The 24554-nt window shown below is 41.0% G+C and overlaps 1 protein-coding gene and 1 long non-coding RNA gene across 3 annotated transcripts; both read right to left on the bottom strand.

Annotated features, from left to right (window-relative positions):
• Positions 1-6585: 6585 nt before the first annotated feature.
• LOC121583271 lies at positions 6586-10122 on the bottom strand. 2 transcript variants are annotated; one of them, XM_045217667.1, is made up of 11 exons: positions 9908-10122; positions 9582-9704; positions 9046-9070; positions 8900-8949; positions 8747-8762; positions 8420-8466; positions 8278-8302; positions 7773-7810; positions 7659-7683; positions 7482-7534; positions 6586-7058 (listed from the first exon to the last, which is right to left on the bottom strand). In XM_045217667.1, the coding sequence occupies exons 1-11, from the start codon at positions 10035-10037 to the stop codon at positions 6901-6903; spliced, it is 690 nt and encodes a 229-aa protein (XP_045073602.1). In that variant the 5' UTR covers positions 10038-10122; the 3' UTR covers positions 6586-6900. The 2 variants fall into 2 exon arrangements, with proteins under 2 accessions (XP_045073602.1, XP_045073603.1); XM_045217668.1 differs by having other exon boundaries at positions 7659-7680.
• A 51-nt stretch (positions 10123-10173) lies between these two features.
• Positions 10174-10623, bottom strand: LOC123486361. Its single transcript, XR_006659363.1, has 3 exons — positions 10566-10623; positions 10411-10461; positions 10174-10219 (listed from the first exon to the last, which is right to left on the bottom strand). It is a non-coding gene; the product is annotated as an uncharacterized LOC123486361 (long non-coding RNA).
• Positions 10624-24554: the final 13931 nt, after the last annotated feature.

Genomic DNA, 24554 nt, shown 5'->3' with positions numbered 1-24554 from the left:
TCTTCTTCTCCACCACCAGTTATAAGTTGTATTTGATTGAGTTTTCTTCGTCCGGTTCTTCTCGTTGTGGACCTATCAGTATTCTTCAAAAGGTTATCTTCTAAGTTCTGTTCTTGAAATATCATCTTCTTACCAGTGGCCTTTCCTTTGGCCTCACTGTATTATTCTTCTCCTTCAATTCTTGAGGTCTTCATCCAGTCGTGTTACTTCTTCCACTTCTCCATTTCTTCTTTGCTCTTGTACCTTCAACTTTCATCAGAGATCAAATCTCTAGTATCCATTTCTTCTTTCCTCTCTTGCCACTTCCCTCTGATCACAGAGTCACCTCCACCCATGACCTCTCATCTTCATCATCCTCTTCTCCTTCACGTTCCAGACCTCTCATTTTCTTCCTTCTGGAGTTTTGAATTCATCTTCATCGTCGTTTCTGCTCGTATTCGTCTTCATCTCTGATGCCATAATCACCATGCTAGATGATCACTGAAAGCTTCCTTCTCGTAAGGTGGGTGTCTTTGTGCTGAATCCGTATGTGAGAAAGGTGTACTAACATCTGCCATTAGTCTCTCCTAACACTACCTTAGTTAAATAATTACTATTTTAGTCAATTTTCCCCTATATCAAGCCCTTTATATTCCTTTATTGTGAACTATGTTATTCTAGACTGTATAGCCTCTGGCTTCCCCCTTAAATTATTAATATAACCCTAACAACCCCAAAAATCAAATTAAATAAAATATGAATATTAAAAATTCAATTAAATGCCTTATTCAAAACCCTTTAATTAAAAAAATAAAACCAATTAAAACTCAATTAAAAATCTATGAATAATTCAAAACCAATTCTCTATTCATATATCACCAATTTCAATTAGTGTTAGCTATCTTACCACAACCCATCAACTGCAAGTAAATGCAAGTTAGTCATCTTCAGACTAAAATACCCATAAACAAAGCCTTCTAACCTTACAACCCTTCAATACTCCAATTCCCATAACCCCTTGCTCTATTAGCTCTAATTATCTTAAATTTACAGAACAATCCTCAATCCCTCCTTGATTCCCAACACATCTGTAATCAAACCCCAGTGATACAAGAGCCACCAAAATACAACTTTTAATGAAATAGTATTTGCCAAGTCTATGTAAAATTGTCATAACATCACATATCTTGTTAGGATGATTTTGTGTACTAGCCTGATCCGATCTCTGCTGCGTCACGTGATCACTTCCTGTATCTCCTCGCTCCCCTCTCTCCTGTCTCTCATGACAAGGGACAAAGACAGAAACAGCTTTTAATAGTTAATGCCATCACTGAGTGTTTCCAACCATTCAATATTCATTCGTTCTACATTCGCTCTAAGACTTTAACCAGGACTAATTATAGATCGCCCAAAAACATTTATTTTTATTCATTATTTAATTATTTAATTCACTCTATTATAATCCGTTACCATATATTTAATTTATAAATTCAATAGGTACCCAAACAAGTTTCATCTTAACCCACCGCGTTTAAACTAGAATCATCGTGTTAAAATTTCTCCTGTCTGTCTATTTGTTCCATCGTCTGTGTTCTCTGTCTCCCCTGCAGTTCAACCAATGTGTTGTTTTGCAGAATCCACGCATGCGCAAATATGATTTATTACATAAATCGCTCCAAAACATTTCATTTAACTTTAATCGTCTTTTAATTTAATTAATTATACTCCGTCAACATATATTTGATTTATAACTTTTACTACATCTCGCCAAATAGTTTCCCGTTCGAACAACAGCCGTTTAACACCTAAGAGATTTTTCCCCAAAATCTCTCTTATTCTGTGACTATTATCCCTTGCCGACCCCCACATGGGACCTATGACCCCTTACCCATAATGCCGTGCTTTGTAGGCTTAGCACATAACCACATGTTGGAGTTTTTAGCCGCAGAAAATCACGCATGCGCAAATATCATTTTAACCTCATACTTGAGTCTCAGCATCCCCTCATGGTGCCGTAAAACAAAACGTTCCCTAATCTCGTGCCATAAACTCCAACTCCCACGCTTTGGTACTGTAGTGTCGCAAAATTACGCATGCGCAAATATCATTCCTCAATACAATTTCACCGTGGAAGGAAGATTCTCTACTCTCTCTCCCCAAACATAATAACAGTCCAGCTGTAATTCCCATTTCCCCCTTATAGTCAAACAACATTTACCAGCGTCACAAAACATATAACCTGACTTACAAACACATAAACAAGTTTAAGAGACTTTCACCCGTCGCAACGGAATCTCTAAGGATACGTTAGCATGTAGCACGCAACACAATTAGCATGTAGCATTAGCATTTAGCTTAGCCTAAGGTACACTCACACTTTAGCCTTACAAAAATTAGCCTGAGCAACGATGTACCACGTGGCCCAAAACAATCCAGCCTTAGCTTCAGCCTCTAGCCAACTGCAGCCTACTACACAAATCAATATCCTGCACCGTTGCCAAATAAATAATCGTCCAATTCTCCCCGTCTAACTTTTTGTTGCCTTGAAAGATGAATCTCATATCAAGAGGTTACCCCCAACCAATTTCCCGTCGACCAGAGGAGGAGTATAACATAGCTACAACCATTCACTTCATAATTCCCGCTTAAGGAATCAACCTGACTCAGTCTAACTAAGCCCTGGATTTCTGGCCCACTCCTGCGAGTCGCCCCATTTTGAGGTCTTTCCAGATTAACGGTGCCCTAAAAATGCATACGTATCCCAACATTAATTGCCAATCCATTGTCACCCGTTACCAATGAAATATAAAGTTCCCACCGTTCCTTTTGCTCTAAATTTGCCATTGTCACCCGTTACCAATGAAATAAATTTTAGCAGACTCTAGTCGACCAGCAACAACGCCACCTGAGGCCAGGTTATAATGGAGCATCGCTTCAGTGTACACAAGTCATATCCAATCTAACAAACTCCGAAGCGGCAAGAACACTCACCCTTTCCATGCCTCAGAGAGAGTTAGCCCAGCGATTGACTGAAACAAGGAAGAGACGCAAACCCAAGCCCCACGTTGGGCGCCATTATGTCGTATATGATGAATGGTGGCAATTATTGCCATCAACAAAGAGTCCGTTATGCTGCATCGTGTTAGAGGCTTTTATTCATACCACGAGGTTACAGCATAACTTACAGACACGCGTTGTCCGGAGAACGGCTCCTCCAATTGCTATGGCCGTTCTAACGTCTCATCGTTTAACCCCTATTTATAAACACCTGATGCCCCCTCTTCTGGCCAATCACCAGTCTCCCCCTGTCTACAACCCACCTCCTGTCTGTGATATGTGGTATTACACCTAAAACATTCCCCTCTTGATACTACCATAAACAACATTCCATTTCTTCATGAAAAACATTTAACAAAGGCATAATCTTCAGATACTATACTTTCATGAGCGACCCTGGGTTTCTGGCATTCGTCAGGAGAAGGCGTAGAAGGAGGACTGGCACTCTCGCTAGATGAACCAAAGGTTTTTATAACTATCCCAAGGTCGACCACAGCCTGTCGTTTCCAATGGGAACAAATGAGTCAGTGAGCCGAACAAGCAAGGAGGGGGGGGAAGAGCCAAGCAGGAGCTAGCGAGATCCTATTGGTGCGTTCTAGCATGTATTTGCATATTTCCGTTAGGGAACGCCTAGTCTGTGAAGTGTTTGTTTTTTACTTTGGCAAAGGGTTAAATCTACTAAATTTAGTCCAATCTGTTCGTAACATATTCTAGCTGTGGTCCTCTGTAGCTCAGCTGGTAGAGCACGGCGCTTGGAACGCCAAGGTAGTGGGTTTGATCCCCGGGACCACCCATACACAAAAAAAAATGTATGCACACATGACTGTAAGTCGCTTTGGATAAAAGCGTCTGCTAAATGGATTTTTATTATTAGCTTTGGGAACAGATAACTGTATTGAGATCAAATGTTTAATCGATTATTACATTTGCATAATATCCGCCAAAATCCATCTTCTCCTATTGTCGGCCACAGGGCTTCCTCTCATCACCATATTTTGTCGTGGGTGAAAATGCCAACTGGATGCTTCACACTTATACATCCATTTAAGTATCTGTGGAGAACTGTCAATATTTTCGAGGGGAGGAAAAGAGGAGGAGCAAGGCCGCTGTCATTTCTTGGGCCGGGAAGTGATGTTTCTGTCAGGACTGAGAGGCTGCTAGTGTTAACTGCTGCATACAAATAGGCCTACTAGCTTCCACCAGTGATGGTGTTTCATCAGTCGAGGACCAGGTGGTAGCTTTGCTGATGTGGTTATCTTCGTTAATTTGGCATGAGCTTGATCAAATAGGATTTTGCCTGTAGCATTGACTGCAAGGGAAGCCAGCGAGCATTTGGCCTCCCTTGATAAAATGTTTTAATAATAATAATAACCAATCAGCATTGAGCTAAACTGAATGAGCTCAGCTGTGAATGGTCCTGATGCATCAAAATAAAAAGTGTCAAGGGAAGCCAGTTTGGATTTGGCTTCAGACCAATCACATCACATCAGAAGCCAAACGTCATTGACAGAAACAAACTTGAATTGTTGCATCTCATTGTGTCGTTGTCCTCTGGTGGCTAGCTAGCTAAAATCATCCCTTTTCTAAATTAACCATGGATGGAGATAGGGATTTGGACATGTGGTTTTACTTAATTCTCCGTGCTGGCCAATGATTATAACAGCGTATTCATACATTGTGCCCCTGGCCTGAGAGGATGGAAGTTCAACATGTAGCTAGATGTAGTATGCTAATGTTAACTAGCTGGCCTGGTGCATCTTTGCCCATGAAAGGAAGTTAGGCTAGCGAGCAATCATTTTAGCCAGGTAGCATAGGACAACAAACACTAAAAGCGTGTACTGTATGACAGAGTCATGGACCGTTTAGGCAACATGAAAGAGGAGGATGGCATTGCCGTTTCTATACAAGTAGGGTGAGTCAACATGTTTTTTCTACTTGCCTACACACACACACATAAATCAGTACCATGGACAGCCACATCATATTTAGCTTACGTTGATTGGACTAAATAGTTTTTGGTATCTTTTAGTTGTCACTGTATTAGACTAAGCATAGGTGATTAGATGATGTTGAAATGGTGCTGGAATAGTGGAGGCAGCTCTTGTTTTCTTGCGACTTACGGTAACTTTCAGTGGTTCTAAATCAATAGTTGTTTAGTAGTACGAAAATGTCGGAAACATTACCTTGCTTGACCATGCTGTAGGTCATGTAACTGTTTGTTACATGCAATATGCTTTGTGGACTTCACCGGACAGATGTTGCTCTCCGGTTTTGTAACGAAACAAATGTGTGGTTGAATTTATTCTGCCACTGTGTCTTCTTATTGTCTCGGCCTTAGGCCTATATATCACGTTGTCAAGGCATATGAACTAACAGGTTGTAGAGCAAACAACGCAATTATCACAACATAGGTTGTAATATGACTTTTTTTGGGGGGCTTGCCTTCCCTGGTGATTTTACCCACGCACCGCCACTAACACTTGGTATTTTGTTTATCAATCTCCATCCGAATATGACCTGATTCACGTAACTTTTTAAAACTTGATACCCAGTAGGTGAGGAGGCCGAGGCGGGATGCCCCTGAGAAATAGGCTAATTAGATGCATGAAAACTATATTGTCTGTCTGACTCACCTACTACCATGTAGACTGGACAACACAAATACTTCACTTGCTACATGTGGAAATTAAAAAGGAGGGTTACTGTCAAAATTATTTATTTTAAAAAGTAATACAATTTAGACATAGGTGTGAGATGACGGGCGCATGGGCCCCCAAAGCTTGTGGGCCGCCCGCCTTATGGGGGCTGCGGAGGTTTCCCCTACGCCAGTGGTCACACCCTTATGTTGAAGAGGAGTGCCATTAAGGAAGACAGTCTGGTACATACAGGCCCATATAGACGTCAAATGAAATCATCATAAACATGTAGAATTTTATATCAAATTTGTTTATTTATTTACTATCACTTTTACAGTAATATGAACAGGTTTTCCTTGCAGAACTGCTAGTGGTCTAATCTACAGTTTCAACATATAAACAAATATCTTATGTTACTAAACTGTTAATTTTACGCCAAAGAACAATAATTACATGTTGATAAACTTCACTGTTAATAGGTTGATTTATGAAAATGCCATATTCCACATTCCAAACAGTAAACCAATTTAGCAAATTACAAGTTCAATACAGTTGATATGATAAAATTCTCCGTTTGTATAGTTTATTGAACACTTTACGGATCACCCATCCTACCAGTCAGAGATTCAGCTGACTGTGTGTGCAACCATTTGGTACTTTATGTGTCCCACTGTAGAAGTAACAGTTTTAAATGCATAACCCTTTGTAGGTTCAATTACAATTGTTCCATATGTGGTAAGTACAGTAAAACATGTATTTTATATGGTATAACCACATATTTCTCAAGAAAAAGTATTTATCTGTCAGTTCATTAATGTTTGTCTCCTCCAGAAAGCGACATTATGATTAGCCTACCTTTTTGGACAGCAGTAACTAACAGTCAATAGAGTTAAGAAGTATGACCACAACAGCTGAACTTATCAATCGGATTACATTGACCAGTCTCACATGTTCAACTCCATATGCTTCCCCAACTTCTTCTCCACTCTCTGGCCCCTCTGTGAAGACCATTGATATATTAGACTCTGGTGTTTTACTTGATGCTGTATCAGAGCATTGTCTTACGTCAGATTGTGTCACTCCTATGCGATCCTCGTCCTAAAAAACGAATCGACACAATAAACATGCACCTAGCTGTACAGTATTAACATCCCCTCTCCTACCAAAGGGGCAGATAAACCACATGTTCTGTCGTGTCATTTCAAATGTCATATACTACTGTATAGCACTACTGTATTTGTAATGACAAAGTATACAGTATCATGGTGTCCTCTCTGTTTATTTTTTCAGCAGACTGTAGACAGGGTCCTGTTTTTCTTTTTCCTTCTTTGTTTTTGGTCACTTTGGCATAGATGTCAGTTTCACCCTGCTGTTCTGGTCTTTCCACTGAGGGGAGAGGTTGGTAGATTTAGTCAAACATGTTGGATACTGTATGTAGAGAAAGTTAACTGAGTGTTCTGAGAATGAAGTGTCTGTGCAAAACCAAATCATTACAGTTAAGTGTATCTTTATATAAATATACCTCAGACACACTGTGGTTTGAGTTGTGTGGGACTTGTGTTATGTTATGAGTCGTTGCTCACGTTGCCTTCCTCTGTCTGCAGGCCTGTTGGTCTCTGTGTGCATGTGGCTAAAAATTCATCAACCTGTGTAGCATGTGGTTACGTGTGATGTTCAGGGCTGCCTCTTACTCTACGTCAGTATAACAAACAACAGATAAAAATAGGCATCATGTGAACCTACCTTTGTAACCCATCAGACAGTACATGTACGTATATTATTTTACTTGTTTATTTTTTTAGTACCCACCTCTAGTTATTACACTGTACAGTGCCTCATCTCCTGGACGATCAGTTGGAGAGCTACAGAAACAGAAATTGTACTTCAAACTCATACATTTAAATATATAATTAGAGAAATATCAACAATAAGCCTCATACATTTCCTTGATACTGAAGGAAGAGTAAGAGCAGGATTCAGACTTACTGATGAACATCCGATCCCATGCCTGCTGGGAATAAAACAGAGATCAGTTCTATGTATTGTAAAGGCTAAGGGACTCCTGAAAAGAGAGGAACAACTATGACATTGCATACATACCTGACACACCTTCTGAACCCAAGGGCTCAGGACTCCTTCTGTTTAAGGAAAATATTACAGGCATATATCATTTATCATTTGTTATATATCATTTATCATTTATGCATATTGAGTGTGGGAAATGCACTTTTACAAATTAAATATTATTATTATTATTTGTGTCATATCTTGTGTCTGGTATAGGATTTAGAAATAATGTAGTAGTTACTTGTCAAGTCTACTCCCGCTCTCCCTCTCCGGTGCTCGAGGTCACCAGTTCACTCATCATTACACACACCTGCCACCATCGTTAAGCGCACCTGCGCTTAATTATGAGACTCCATCACGTCATTGATTACCTCCCCTATATCTGTCAGTCCCTCAGGTTCATTCCCCAGTCAGCATTAATGTTATGTTTCTCATGTCCAGACGCAGGTCTTGTTTTGTTCTATGTTTATTTATTATTACACCCTGTACTTACTTCTCATCTCCCAGCGTCTGCGTTACAGTTACTAAAATGTCTTACCTTTGATGCCCTGATGATTTCAGTCCTGAATTAGAAATAATGTTTTTAATAGTCAGATACAGTATATCATAAACCAAGGGCTTTCTCTGCTAGGTTATTATTAATAATGTAATGATTAGACAAACTGTACTTCTCCAGTCACCTATCATGGAATAGGCTCCTTCATCACCATCAAGGGGGACCTCACTACTGAACAGACAAGACATTGACACAATTGTAAATAACTTATAGAAGCCATGGAAAAGGGAAATCATGTTAGACTGTGAAAGGGTATTGTATGAAAAGTACTAAACCTATATGGTAACTTCATTGTTTCATCAAAGATACTGCATATCAGATATTTTCTGGACCAAAATAGGGAAACTAACCCAGGCCTATGACACTTTTATGAAAACTGTATAATCTCAATATTGTGGTGAAATTGCATAATTTTCCATTAAAAAAAAGTTTCAATTGAAGAGAAACTTACATTACACCAGCTGCGACTAGAACATCCAGCATAAGAAAATCAAAGACAGAAAACATACAGTATAACTTAGTACTTCAAGAACTTCATTAAAAGAAAATGAACTATATGTGATGCAAAATATGCTATGTTAAAATATGAACTGATATACTGTACCTGGAACAAATGAGATTAGACTGTAGGTTTGATCCGTATCCTGATTCTCACTAAGGGAAGAGTACAAATATTTTAACCCTGTCTCAACAATGTGGACATTGATAAATCAAGTAGTATTTTGTTTTTATATGGTAGGCTTTCTGTACCTCGGTCGATGGTCACTGCTTATCACTGTAACAGAAAGCAACAGTAAGGAATGACTTAAACCATTGTGTTACTATACATAGACACTTAGTTTAACGTCAAGCATCTGTTCACTTTCCCCCACCATGTCACATAGCTAGACATGGGGATTGTAAGGCTGGGATTCAATAATATCTGCATTAGATCCGCGTTATAGCTCGCTTGACATTTAAAGGGAATTTCCGATTGAGCCCTCATCTGCAGCATTTTGTGAATGCAAACTGCTAGTGGACTAATCTACAGTTACAATATATAAACAAATATATTGCTTAACTTGACTGTTTACAGATTGGTTTATCAAAATTCCAAATTCCACATTGCTTGCTTGACATTAAAAGGGAATTTCTGATTGAGCCGTCATCTGCAGCGTTTTGTGAATGCGATCTCCGCTGACAGCCGGGGAAAAATGCCTTTAAAAGCTGCATTTTCGGCTGTCCAGTTACAGTGTTAAGAATTGATTCCTGGCCTAAACCAAACAGAGACTGTCAACTTCACTTACTTTGTTTCAGGATCCCCCAGTACCTCCACAGTAACAGCAGTACAGACAGCATCAGAAACAGGAGGACCAAGGCTGCTGCCACATTCTTTAGTCCCTCTCTGAAGACCATTGATATATTAGACTCTGGTGTAAAGTAGAAGCTGGTGTTTTACTTGATGCTGAGTCTTGAGTACGTAGCCTTTCTTTACAAAGCAATATATTGGCTGAAAATGTGTCTGAATGACAAATATTCAAACTGCACTGCAACAAATGGACAAATATACAGTATGGATAGCAATCTTATCATTACAAACATACATTATACACAAATATTGACAGAATCTTACCTTTCCATTCTACATCGACCTTAAAGACTACTAAATTCTCCCCTGTTGACTTCAATTGACTGGGTATAAGTTTATCTCTGCTGTAAACACAGCTGTAGTTGCCTGAGTCTTCTTTTGTAACATCCTTCATGATGAAAATGGTTTCATCTTCACTGTTGTCCAGCGCTACAATTCTTATCCCAACTCCATTCTTGCAAAGGTAAACATTTACATTGTCCTGGTGTCCTCTGATGCCAGTAGTGCTACATTTAAAATGGACTTTTACCCCTTCAGTCACATTAGACGGTCCAAAGATCTTTGCTGGGTAGATCTCTGCATAAAAACAATACCAATAAGGTGTGAACCCTTAAAACATTTTTTGAAAGTTAGAATTTCCCGTAAGTGTAAGTGAGTTTATTATTAAGAAGATAATTTGCATTTTAAAAGTATATACTGTATTTTATACACTGATTGACGAAACACGAATCACTAATCACCAAATAATATATACAGAAATACTTTACTTTTGTGTTCAGAATTTGCGTCTTCACATTTGACAAGGATGGATGCTGTGGCTTCATGGAAAAATTAACACACTTAGGGAAAGTATTTTGTTCAGGAAATTAACCTAAATATGAAAACAATTAAAAAGATTACTTGAAAAGTAGAAAATACTCACAGGCCACAAGCCATAGGAGTCCTAATGCTGCCATGATGTTGGCTGGTGTGGAGAGATGGTTTCAGAGAAATGCAATGATGACGTACAGTACCTTACCTATTTAGTCTAACGATGGTAACCACACATTGTACCACTCCAAAATCCGGCCAATAGGTCTGTTTGGTGCGCTTTCTCAAATACTTTTGACATATTTAAGCATACTTCGTAACAAAGCCATTTTGTCATTACAGAGTCACACCCTTACGTTGCAGAGGAGAAGTGACCTGGTACATACACTATCAATTGAAATCATCAGCAACATGTATAAACAAATATCTAGCTAAACTTGACTGTTTACAGATTGGTTTATGAAAATTCCACATTCCAAATAGTATACCAATTTGGCAAATTATATGTTCAATATAGTTTATATGACAAAATACTCAGTTTGTATATTTTATTGAACATTCTATCTATCACCCATCCTACCAGGGGTTTTATTGACTGTGACTGCAACCATTTGGTACTTTATATATCCCACTGTAGAAGTAACAGTTTGAAATACATAACCCTTTGTAGGTTCAATTACAATTGTTCCATATGTGGTAAGTACTGTAAAACATGTGCATTGTATATGGTATAACCACATATTTCTCAAGAAATAGTATTTATCTGTCAGTGTATTACTATTGTTTGTCTTCCAGAAAGAGACAGCATGATTAGCCTACTTCTTACGGACATCAGTAACTAACAGTCACTACAGTCAGTAGAAGTATGACCATATCTGAACATATCAATCAGATTTAGGGTTGCAAAGGTAGGGTATATTACTGGAAACTTTCAAAGTTTACCAGTTAACTACCAGCATATTGGTATCTTTCAAGGATTTTATGTAATCTACTTCAGATTATCACAGGTGTCTGAAATAATCTCTGGACCTCTGTGTGGCTTTATCACATGTAAAATAAATGAAATAATTAAATAAGCTGATAAAAAAATAAAAATAAAAGAATGACAAAGCTGTAAAACATTATCCAAAATGTATAAAACGGATGGGTCTAATCCTGATAGAGGGTTACTACTTTATCATCTTCTTTGACTTTCTAGTGCACTGCCACCTTGATAACTGTATCAGTAAAGTTAGAGAGTAGAGGCTGTGGGATTCATATTTAGCGACTAATAGTGTAGGTTGGGTTTCTCAAGTGGACATTTGTTTTAAACAACATTTGATATTTGAGTCTGTTTTAAGCTTTGTAAGCTATGGGGAGTGACAGTGTTAGATCTTTTTGCGACTGTAAGTCAACTGTAAGTCGCTTTGGATAAAAGCGTCTGCTAAATGGCTTTTTATTATTAGCTTTGGGAACAGATAACTGTATTGAGATCAAATGTTTAATCGATTATTACATTTGCATAATATCCGCCAAAATCCATCTGGCTCCATCTTCTCCTATTGTCGGCCACAGGGCTTCCTCTCATCACCATATTTTTTCGTGGGTGAAAATGCCAACTGGATGCTTCACACTTATACATCCATTTAAATATCTGTGGAGAACTGTCAATATTTCGAGGGGAGGAAAAGAGGAGGAGCAAGGCCGCTGTCATTTCTTGGGCCGGGAAGTGATGTCTCTGTCAGGACTGAGAGGCTGCTAGTGTTAACTGCTGCATACAAATAGGCCTACTAGCTTCCACCAGTGATGGTGCTTCATCAGTCGAGGACCAGGTGGTAGCTTTGCTGATGTGGTTATCTTCGTTAATTTGGCATGAGCTTGATCAAATAGGATTTTGCCTGTAGCATTGACTGCAAGGGAAGCCAGCGAGCATTTGGCCTCCCTTGATAAAATGTTTTAATAATAATAATAACCAATCAGCATTGAGCTAAACTGAATGAGCTCAGCTGTGAATGGTCCTGGTGCATCAAAATAAAAAGTGTCAAGGGAAGCCAGTTTGGATTTGGCTTCAGACCAATCACATCACATCAGAAGCCAAACGTCATTGACAGAAAAAAACTTGAATTGTTGCATCTCGTTGTGTCGTTGTCCTCTGGTGGCTAGCTAGCTAAAATCATCCCTTTTCTAAATTAACCATGGATGGAGATAGGGATTTGGACATGTGGTTTTACTTAATTCTCCGTGCTGGCCAATGATTATAACAGCGTATTCATACATTGTGCCCCTGGCCTGAGAGGATGGAAGTTCAACATGTAGCTAGATGTAGTATGCTAATGTTAACTAGCTGGCCTGGTGCATCGTTGCCCATGAAAGGAAGTTAGGCTAGCGAGCAATCATTTTAGCCAGGTAGCATAGGACAACAAACACTAAAAGCGTGTACTGTATGACAGAGTAATGGACCGTTTAGGCAACATGAAAGAGGAGGATGGCATTGCCGTTTCTATACAAGTAGGGTGAGTCAACATGTTTTTTCTACTTGCCTACACACACACACATAAATCAGTACCATGGACAGCCACATCATATTTAGCTTATGTTGATTGGACTAAATAGTTTTTGGTATCTTTTAGTTGTCACTGTATTAGACTAAGCATAGGTGATTAGATGATGTTGAAATGGTGCTGGAATAGTGGAGGCAGCTCTTGTTTTCTTGCGACTTACGGTAACTTTCAGTGGTTCTAAATCAATAGTTGTTTAGTAGTACGAAAATGTCGGAAACATTACCTTGCTTGACCATGCTGTAGGTCATGTAACTGTTTGTTACATGCAATATGCTTTGTGGACTTCACCGGACAGATGTTGCTCTCCGGTTTTGTAAGAAACAAATGTGTGGTTGAATTTATTCTGCCACTGTGTCTTCTTATTGTCTCGGCCTTAGGCCTATATATCACGTTGTCAAGGCATATGAACTAACAGGTTGTAGAGCAAACAACGCAATTATCACAACATAGGTTGTAATATGACTTTTTTTTTGGGGGGGGGGCTTGCCTTCCCTGGTGATTTTACCCACGCACCGCCACTGCCACTTGGTATTTTGTTTATCACTCTCCATCCGAATATGACCTGATTCACGTAACTTTTTAAAACTTGATACCCAGTAGGTGAGGAGGCCGAGGCGGGATGCCCCTGAGAAATAGGCTAATTAGATGCATGAAAACTATATTGTCTGTCTGACTCACCTACTACCATGTAGACTGGACAACACAAATACTTCACTTGCTACATGTGGAAATTAAAAAGGAGGGTTACTGTCAAAATTATTTATTTAAAAAAGTAATACAATTTAGACATAGGTGTGAGATGACGGGCACATGGGCCCCAAAAGCTTGTGGGCCGCCCACCTTATGGGGGCTGCGGAGGTTTCCCCTACGCCAGTGGTCACACCCTTATGTTGAAGAGGAGTGCCATTAAGGAAGACAGTCTGGTACATACAGGCCCATATAGACGTCAAATGAAATCATCATAAACATGTAGAATTTTATATCAAATTTGTTTATTTATTAACTATCACTTTTACAGTAATATGAACAGGTTTTCCTTGCAGAACTGCTAGTGGTCTAATCTACAGTTTCAACATATAAACAAATATCTTATGTTACTAAACTGTTAATTTTACGCCAAAGAACAATAATTACATGTTGATAAACTTCACTGTTAATAGGTTGATTTATGAAAATGCCATATTCCACATTCCAAACAGTAAACCAATTTAGCTAATTACAAGTTCAATACAGTTGATATGATAAAATGCTCAGTTTGTATAGTTTATTGAACACTTTACCTATCACCCATCCTACCAGTCAGAGATTCAGCTGACTGTGTGTGCAACCATTTGGTACTTTATGTGTCCCACTGTAGAAGTAACAGTTTTAAATGCATAACCCTTTGTAGGTTCAATTACAATTGTTCCATATGTGGTAAGTACAGTAAAACATGTATTTTATATGGTATAACCACATATTTCTCAAGAAAAAGTATTTATCTGTCAGTTCATTAATGTTTGTCTCCTCCAGAAAGCGACATTATGATTAGCCTACCTTTTTGGACAGCAGTAACTAACAGTCAATAGAGTTAGAAGAAGTATGACCACAACAGCTGAACTTATCAATCGGATTACGTTGACCAGTCTCACATGTTCAACTCCATATGCTTCCCCAACTTCTTCTACACTCTCTGGCCCCTCTGTGAAGACCATTGATATATTAGACTCTGGTGTAAAGTAGAAGCTGGTGTTTTACTTGATGCTGAGTCTTGAGTACGTAGCCTTTCTTTACAAAGCAATATATTGGCTGAAAATGTGTCTGAATGACAAATATTCAAACTGCACTGCAACAAATGGACAAATATACAGTATGGATAGCAATCTTATCATTACAAACATACATTATACACAAATATTGACAGAATCTTAGCTTTCCATTCTCCATCGACCTTAAAGACTACTAAATTCTCCTCTGTTGACGTCAATTGCCTGGGTAGAAGTTTCTCTCTGCTGTAAACACAGCTGTAGTTGCCTGAGTCTTCTTTTGTAACATTCTTCATGATGAAAATAGTATCATCTTCACTGTTGTCCAGCGCTGCAATTCTTATCCCAACTCCATTCTTGCAAAGGTAAACATTTACATTGTCCTGGTGTCCTCTGATGCCAGTAGTGCTACATTTAAAATTGACTTTTACCCCTTCAGCCACATTAGACGGTCCAAAGATCTTTGCTGGGTAGATCTCTGCATAAAAAAAATACCAATAAGGTGTGAACCCTTAAAACATTTTTTGAAAGTTAGAATTTCCCGTAAGTGTAAGTGAGTTTATTATTAAGAAGATAATTTGCGTTTTAAAAGTATATACTGTATTTTATACACTGATTGACGAAACACGAATCACTAATCACCAAATAATATATACAGAAATACTTTACTTTTGTGTTCAGAATTTGCGTCTTCACATTTGACAAGGATGGATGCTGTGGCTTCATGGAAAAATTAACACACTTAGGGAAAGTATTTTGTTCAGGAAATTAACCTAAATATGAAAATAATTAAAAAGATTACTTGAAAAGTAGAAAATACTCACAGGCCACAAGCCATAGGAGTCCTAATGCTGCCATGATGTTGGCTGGTGTGGAGAGATGGTTTCAGAGAAATGCAATGATGACATACAGTACCTTACCTATTTAGTCTAACGATGGTAACCACACATTGTACCACTCAAAATCCGGCCAATAGGTCTGTTTGGTGCGCTTTCTCAAATACTTTTGACATATTTAAGCATACTTTCGTAACAAAGCCATTTCGTCATTACAGTGTCACACCCTTACGTTGCAGAGGAGAAGTGACCTGGTACATACACTATCAATTGAAATCATCAGCAACATGTATAAACAAATATCTAGCTAAACTTGACTGTTTACAGATTGGTTTATGAAAATTCCACATTCCAAATAGTATACCAATTTGGCAAATTATATGTTCAATATAGTTTATATGACAAAATACTCAGTTTGTATATTTTATTGAACATTCTATCTATCACCCATCCTACCAGGGGGTTTTATTGACTGTGACTGCAACCATTTGGTACTTTATGTATCCCACTGTAGAAGTAACAGTTTGAAATACATAACCCTTTGTAGGTTCCATTACAATTGTTCCATATGTGGTAAGTACTGTAAAACATGTGCATTGTATATGGTATAACCACATATTTCTCAAGAAATAGTATTTATCTGTCAGTGTATTACTATTGTTTGTCTTCCAGATATTACAGGTGTCTGTAATAATCTCTGGACCTCTGTGTGGCTTTATCACATGTAAAATATATGAAATAATTAAATAAGCTGATAAAAAAATAAAAATAAAAGAATGACAAAGCTGTAAAACATTATCCAAAATGTATAAAACGGATGGGTCTAATCCTGATAGAGGGTTACTACTTTATCATCTTCTTTGACTTTCTAGTGCACTGCCACCTTGATAACTGTATCAGTAAAGTTAGAGAGTAGAGGCTGTGGGATTCATATGTAGTGACTAATGATGTAGGTTGGGTATCTCAAGTGGACATTTGTTTTAAAACAACATTTGATATTTGAGTCTGTTTTAAGCTTTGTAAGCTATGGGGAGTGACAGTGTTAGATCTTTTTGCAATGTGTAACACAGTCTTCCTATTAGCTTTCAAATGTACAACTGTAAATATACAACTGTCCTGTAGGCTGATAGCCTACCTCAAAGGCTATGCATGGTCAATTGGTGCTAAACTGTGTGTTATTGGATGCTAGCATGCTAGTTAGCTATGTTGTCATAGTTAGGCATCGTGGGCTGTTGTGGGTAGTTACTGTAGGTTGGCATTGTCTTCGGCGGTGCCGGGTGTAGCACGAAGCTAGCTAGCTAGCCGTTTTTCGAACAGAGTCAACACAGTAGCCATTGTGTGCTGTACTGTGGCAGCTAAATACAATATATTTGTGCTAAGCTAGCCAACGTTTAATTATTGCTGCGTTATGAAAGGAACTAGACACGGACACGAATTATCTGCTTAGTGTGTCAACACACTATTGGTGGTTTGTTGTGACCAAGTGTTGGTGCTAAACTGTGTGTTATTGGATGCTAGCATGCTAGTTAGCTATGGTGTCATAGTTAGCTAGCTGAATAAAGTGGGTTGAGTCTATTCCTTTAAACATTGAACCGCTGTGGTTCACAACAATTCCCTGATTTCTAAAGGTGGAAGTTGGGAGAGTTTTTGTTCGGGTGGTTCAGTGAAACAATTATAGTTTCTGAGGTGGAAGTTTTGGTGAGGGAGGCCCTGCTCTCTCCTCTCCCAGATGTTTAGTTCATTTCATTCCGATCTCCTCTGCATTATTGTAGCCATTTGCTACAGCCTGTCAACTATGCCTCTGCCTATCCCTGTTCTCTCCTCTCTGCACAGGCTACACAAACGCCTCACACCGCGTGGCTGCTGCCTCCTAACCTGGTGGTCCCTGCACGCACCCCACACCTGGAGTTCAGGTCTCAGGCAGCCTCTGGAACTGCCGTTCTGCTGCCAACAAAGCTGACTTCATCCCAGCCTATGCTAACCTCCAGTCCCTCGACTTCCTGGCGCTGACGGAAACATGGATTACCACTGAAAACACTGCTACTCCTACTGCTCTCTCCTCGTCTGACCATGTGTTCTCGCATACCCCGAGAGCATCTGGTCAGAGGGGTGGTGGCACAGGAATCCTCATCTCTCCCCAAGTGGACATTCTCAATTTTTCCCCTAACCCACCTGTCTATCTCCTCATTTGAATTCCATGCTGTCACAGTCACTAGCCCATTTAAGCTTAATATCCTTGTCATCTATCGCCCTCCAGGTTCCCTTGGAGAGTTCATCAATGAGCTTGACGCCTTGATAAGTTCCTTTCCTGAGGATGGCTCACCCCTCACAGTTTTGGGGATTTCAACCTCCTATGTCCACATTTGACTCATTTCTCTCTGCCTCCTTCTTTCCACTCCTCTCCTCTTTTGACCTCACCCTCTCACCGTCCCCCCCTACTCACAAGGCAGGCAATACGCTTGACCTCATCTTTACTAGATGCTGCTCTTCTACTAATCTCACTGCAACTCCCCTCCATGTCTCCGACCACTACTTTTGTTTCCTTTTCTCTCTCGCTCTCCTCCAACACTACTCACTCTGCCCCTACACAGATGGTAATGCGCCACCGCCGCAACCTTCGCTCTCTCTCTCCCACTACTCTCTCCTCTTCCATCCTATCATCTCTTCCCTCTGCTCAATCCTTCTCCCTCCAATCTCCTGATTCTGCCTCCTCAACCCTCCTCTCCTCCCTTTCTGCATCCTTTGACTCTCTGTGTCCCCTATCCTCCCGGCCGGCTCGGTCCTCCCCTCCAGCTCCGCGGCTTGATGACTCATTGCGAGCTCATAGAACAGAGCTCCGGGCAGCGGAGCGAAATGGAAGAAAACTAAACTCCCTGCCGACCTGGCATCTTTTCACTCCCTCCTCTCTACATTTTCTTCATCTGTTTCTGCTGCTAAGGCCACTTTCTACCACTCAAAATTCCAAGCATCTGCCTCTAACCCTAGGAAGCTCTTTGCCACATTTTCCTCCCCTCCTGAATCCCCCCTCCTCTCTCTCGTGGGATGACCCGTCAACCACTTTGAAAAAGAAGGTTGACGACATCCGATCCTCGTTTGTTAAGTCTAATGACACTGCTGGTCCTACTCACACTGCCCTACCCTATGCTTTGACTTCTTTCTCCCCTCTCTCTCCAGATAAAATCCTGCGACTTGTGACTGCAGGCCGCCCAACAACCTGCCCGCTTGACCCCATCCCCTCCTCTCTTCTCCAGACCATCTCCGGTGACCTTCTCCCCTACCTCACCTCGCTGATCAACTCATCCTTGACCGCTGGCCATGTCCCTTCCGTCTTCAAGAGAGCAGAGTTGCTCCCCTTCTCAAAAAAACCAACACTCGGATCCCACTGATGTCAACAACTACAGACCAGTATCCCTTCTTTCTTTTCTTTCCAAAACTATTGAGCGTGCCGTCTTTAGCCAACTCTCTTGCTATCTCTCTCAGAATGACCTTTCTTGATCCAAACCAGTCAGGTTTCAGGACTGGTCATTCAACTGAGACTGCTCTTCTCTGTGTCACGGAGGCTCTCCGCACTGCTAAAGCTAACTCTCTCTCCTCTGCTCTTGTCCTTCTAGACCTGTCTGCTGCCTTTGATACTGTGAACCATCAGATCCTCCTCTCCACCCTCTCCGAGCTAGGCATCTCCGGCGCGGCTCACTCCTGGATTGCGTCCCTACCTGACCGGTCGCTCCCTACCAAGTGGCGTGGCGAAGCTGTCTCTCGCACCACGTGCTCTCACCACTGGTGTCCCCAGGGCTCAGTTCTTAGCCCCTCTCCTTTTCTCCCTATACACCAAGTCACTTGGCTCTGTCATATCCTCACATGGCCTCTCCTATCATTGCTACGCTGACGATACACAACTAATCTTCTCCTTCCCCCTTCTGATAACCAGGTGGCGAATCGCATCTCTGCATGTCTGGCAGACATATCAGTATGGATGACGGATCACCACCCTCAAGCTGAACCCTGGCAAGACGGAGCTGCCTTCCTCCCGGGAAGGACTGCCCGTTCCATGATCTCGCCATCACGGTTGACAACTCCGCTGTGTCCTCCTCCCAGAGTGCGAAGAGCCTAGGCGTGACCCTGGACAACACCCTGTCGTTCTCCGCCAACATCAAGTGGTTGACCCGCTCCCTGCAGGTTCATGCTCTACAACATTCGAGAGTACGACCTGCCTTACACAGGAAGCGGCACAGGTCCTAATCCAGGCACTTGTCATCTCCCCGTCTGATTACTGCAACTCGCTGTTGGCTGGCCTCCTGCCTGTGCCATTAAACCCCTACAACTCATCCAGAATGCCGCAGTCCGTCTGGTGTTCAACCTTCCCAAGTTCTCTCACGTCACCCTCCTCCTCCGCACACTCCACTGGCTTCCAGTTGAAGCTCGCATCCGTTACAAGACCATGGTGCTTGCCTGGAGCAGTGAGGGGAACGGCACCTCTGTACCTTCGGGCTCTGATCAGTCCCTACACCCAAAACGAGGGCATTGCGTTCATCCACCTCTGGCCTGCTGGCTCCCTTCCTCTGCGGAAGCATAGTTCCCGCTCAGCCCAGTCAAACTGTTCGCTGCTCTGGCACCCCAATGGTGGAACAAGCCCTCACGACGCCTGGACAGCTGAGTCACTCACCACCTTCCGGAGACATTTGAAACCCCACCTCTTTAAGGAATACCTGGGATAGGATAAAGTAATCCTTCACCCCCCAAAAAAAAATTGTAAAGTGGTTATCCCACTGGCTATAGGGTGAATGCACCAATTTGTGAGTCGCTCTGGATAAGAGCGTCTGCTCAAAATGACGAATGTGCCCTTGAGCAAGGCACTTAACCCTAATTGCTCCTGTAAGTCGCTCTGGATAAGAGCGTCTGCTAAATGACTAAAATGTAATGTAAATGTCAATCCCTCATCTGCAGTGGCCCTACAGCATATACTGTGATACGGCCTCTGCAGAAGTGAGGGCATTCATACTTCTTGCTCTTTGTGGAGCAGAGCTGTTGAAAGGGAAGTTGTCAAGGAAGTGAGTCTGTGTTTATACAGGACCTCCCGCCCCCACCTACCGTCAACAAATGTTGTCAATGCGGAGCTATATGGAGCCCTCCGCATTGTTACAACATTTGAGAGGTGCACGGCGATGCGGTACGGAGCTAGATTGGCCTCTGCATGCCAACTGCTTCACACCCTCCATATGGCACCTCCGACCACATTTTCGGATCAAGCATAAATTGTCTCTTTCTTCTCGATCACACCGACAACGTCATTGCATTTTGGTTACACCAGATGTACATTTGTTTGCCTTGCAGCATTGCGTTGCAGAGGCAGTTGCAGTGCGTTCTGTGTGGCGCATAAATTTGATTTATCGAATGTATGCGTCAAACTGTATGCTAGACGACTGACAGAAATGGTAGCAGAAGGTGAATGTTGAACTTTTGTTGCACATATCCAGGTGATGCTGCTTACTATTTTGTGCATTGATGCTGTCGGTGTGATCAGGCGTTACCGTCCTCGACGCTCTCTCGCAGCTTGGATTGAAAGTTTCTGCTGCATAAAACCAGTCTATTAATGCCAAATAATACAATCATTCCGCTGTCAAAACAATAGCTTACTAGGGATTGTTTAATTATGCAGACAGCAGTCTAGCCTACTAGTCTATCTATAGCTGTATACAGTATTAGCTGGTAGCCTATTTATATTACACATTGAAACTCGGACTCCACGCTGTCAGGGCTACCTGTCTCATCACTCTAGGCTTATCAGTGTTTTCAGAAGGGGGTTGCTTTCATGAGCGACCCTGGGTTTCTGGCACCCGTCAGGAGAAGGCGTAGAAGGAGGACTGGCACTCTCGCTAGATGAACCAAAGATTTTTATAACTATCCCAAGGTCGACCACTGAAGCCTGTCGTTTCCAATGGGAACAAATGAGTCATAGTGAGCAGAACAAGCAAGGAGGGGGGAAGAGCCAAGCAGGAGCTAGCGAGATCCTATTGGTGCGTTCTAGCATGTATTTGCATATTTCCGTTAGGGAAACGCTTAGTCTGTGAAGTGTGCGTTTTTTACTTTGGCAAAGGGTTAAATCTACTAAATTTAGTCCAATCTGTTCATAACATATTCTAGCTGTGGTCCTCTGTAGCTCAGCTGGTAGAGCACGGCGCTTGGAACGCCAAGGTAGTGGGTTCGATCTCGGGACCACCCATACACAAAAACATTTTATGCACGCATGACTGTAAGTCGCTTTGGATAAAAGCGTCTCTAAATGGCTTTTATTATTAGCTTTTGCGAACAGATAACTGTATTGAGATCAAATGTTTAATCGATTATTACATTTGCATAATATCCCGCCAAAATCCATCTGGCTCCATCTTCTCTATTGTCGGCCACAGGGCTTCCTCTCATCACCATATTTTGTCGTGGGTGAAAATGCCAACTGGATGCTTCACACTTATACATCCATTTAAATATCTGTGGAGAACTGTCAATATTTTCGAGGGAGGAAAAGAGGAGGAGCAAGGCCGCTGTCATTTCTTGGGCCGGGAAGTGATGTCTCTGTCAGACTGAGAGGCTGCTAGTGTTAACTGCTGCATAGCAAATAGGCCTACTAGCTTCCACCAGTGATGGTGCTTCATCAGTCGAGACCAGGTGGTAGCTTTGCTGATGTGTTATCTTCGTTAATTTGGCATGAGCTTGATCAAATAGGATTTTGCCTGTAGCATTGACTGCAAGGAAGCCAGCTGAGCATTTGGCCTCCCTTGATAAAATGTTTTAATAATAATAATAACCAATCAGCATTGAGCTAAACTGAATGAGCTCAGCTGGTGAATGGTCCTGGTGCATCAAAATAAAAAGTGTCAAGGGAAGCCAGTTTGGATTTGGCTTCAGACCAATCACATCAACGAAGCCAAACGTCATTGACAGAAACAAACTTGAATTGTTGCATCTCGTTGTGTCGTTGTCCTCTGGTGGCTAGCTAGCTAAAATCATCCCTTTTCTAAATTAACCATGGATGGAGATAGGGATTTGGACATGGGTTTTACTTAATTCTCCGTGCGTGGCCAATGATTATAACAGCGTATCTATACATTGTGCCCCTGGCCTGAGAGGATGGAAGTTCAACATGTAGCTAGGGATGTAGTATGCTAATGTTAACTAGCTGGCCTGGTGCATCTTTGCCCATGAAAGGAAGTTAAGCTAGCGAGCAATCATTTTAGCCAGGTAGCATAGGACAACAAACACTAAAAGCGTGTACTGTATGACAGAGTCATGGACCGTTTAGGCAACATGAAAGAGGAGGATGGCATTGCCGTTCTATACAAGTAGGGTGAGTCAACATGTTTTTTTCTACTTGCCTACACACACACACAGAAATCAGTACCATGGACAGCCACATCATATTTAGCTTACGTTGATTGGACTAAATAGTTTTTGGTATCTTTTAGTTGTCACTGTATTAGACTAAGCGCATAGGTGATTAGATGATGTTGAAATGGTGCTGAAATAGTGGAGGCAGCTCTTGTTTTCTTCGCGACTTATGGTAACTTTCAGTGGTTCTAAATCAATAGTTGTTTAGTAGTACGAAAATGTCTGAAACATTACCTTGCTTGGACCATGCTGCTAGGTCATGTAACTGTTTGTTACATGCAATATGCTTTCTGGACTTCACCGGACAGATGTTGCTCTCCGGTTTTGTAACGAAACAAATGTGTGGTTGAATTTATTCTGCCACTGTGTCTTCTTATTGTCCCGGCCTTAGGCCTATATATCACGTTGTCAAGGCATATGAACTAACAGGTTGTAGAGCAAACAAACGCAATTATCACAACATAGGTTGTAATATGACTTATTTTTTTTGGGTGGGGGCTTGCCTTCCCTGGTGATTTTACCCACACTCCACTGCCACTTGGTCTTTTGTTTATCACTCTCCATCCGAATATGAAGAAGTATGACCACAACAGCTGAACTTATCAATCGGATTACATTGACCAGTCTCACATGTTCAACTCCATATGCTTCCCCCAACTTCTTCTCCACTCTCTGGCCCCTCTGTAAGACCATTGAAGACCATTGACCTGATTCACGTAACTTTTTAAAACTTGATACCCAGTAGGTGAGGAGGCCGAGGCGGGGATGCCCCCTGAGAAATAGGCTAATTAGATGCATGAAAACTATATTGTCTGTCTGACTCACCTACTACCATGTAGACTGGACAACACAAATACTTCACTTGCTACATGTAGAAATTAAAAAGGAGGGTTACTGTCAAAATTATTTATTTTAAAAAGTAATACAATTTAGACATAGGTGTGAGATGACTGGGCGCATGGGCCCCGCTTGTGGGCCAGCCCGCCTTATGGGGGCTGCGGAGGTTTCCCTACGCCAGTGGTCACACCCTTATGTTGAAGAGGAGTGCCATTAAGGAAGACAGTCTGGTACATACAGGCCCATATAGACGTCAAATGAAATCATCATAAACATGTAGAATTTTATATCAAATTTGTTTATTTATTTACTATCACATTTACAGTAATATGAACAGGTTTTCCTTGCAGAACTGCTAGTGGTCTAATCTACAGTTTCAACATATAAACAAATCTTATTACTAAACTGTTCATTTTACGCCAAAGAACAATAATTACATGTTGATAAACTTCACTGTTAATAGGTTGATTTATGAAAATGCCATATTCCACATTCCAAACAGTAAACCAATTTAGCAAATTACAAGTTCAATACAGTTGATATGATAAAATTCTCAGTTTGTATAGTTTATTGAACACTTTACCTATCACCCATCCTACCAGTCAGAGATTCAGCTGACTGTGTGTGCAACCATTTGGTACTTTATGTGTCCCACTGTAGAAGTAACAGTTTTAAATGCATAACCCTTTGTAGGTTCAATTACAATTGTTCCATATGTGGTAAGTACAGTAAAACATGTATTTTATATGGTATAACCACA

This window comes from Coregonus clupeaformis, unplaced genomic scaffold (assembly GCF_020615455.1).
Source record: "Coregonus clupeaformis isolate EN_2021a unplaced genomic scaffold, ASM2061545v1 scaf1172, whole genome shotgun sequence".
Lineage (NCBI taxonomy): Eukaryota > Metazoa > Chordata > Actinopteri > Salmoniformes > Salmonidae > Coregonus > Coregonus clupeaformis.
Note: the sequence above shows the minus strand (reverse complement) of the source record. Positions and strands in the feature narration are given on the sequence as shown.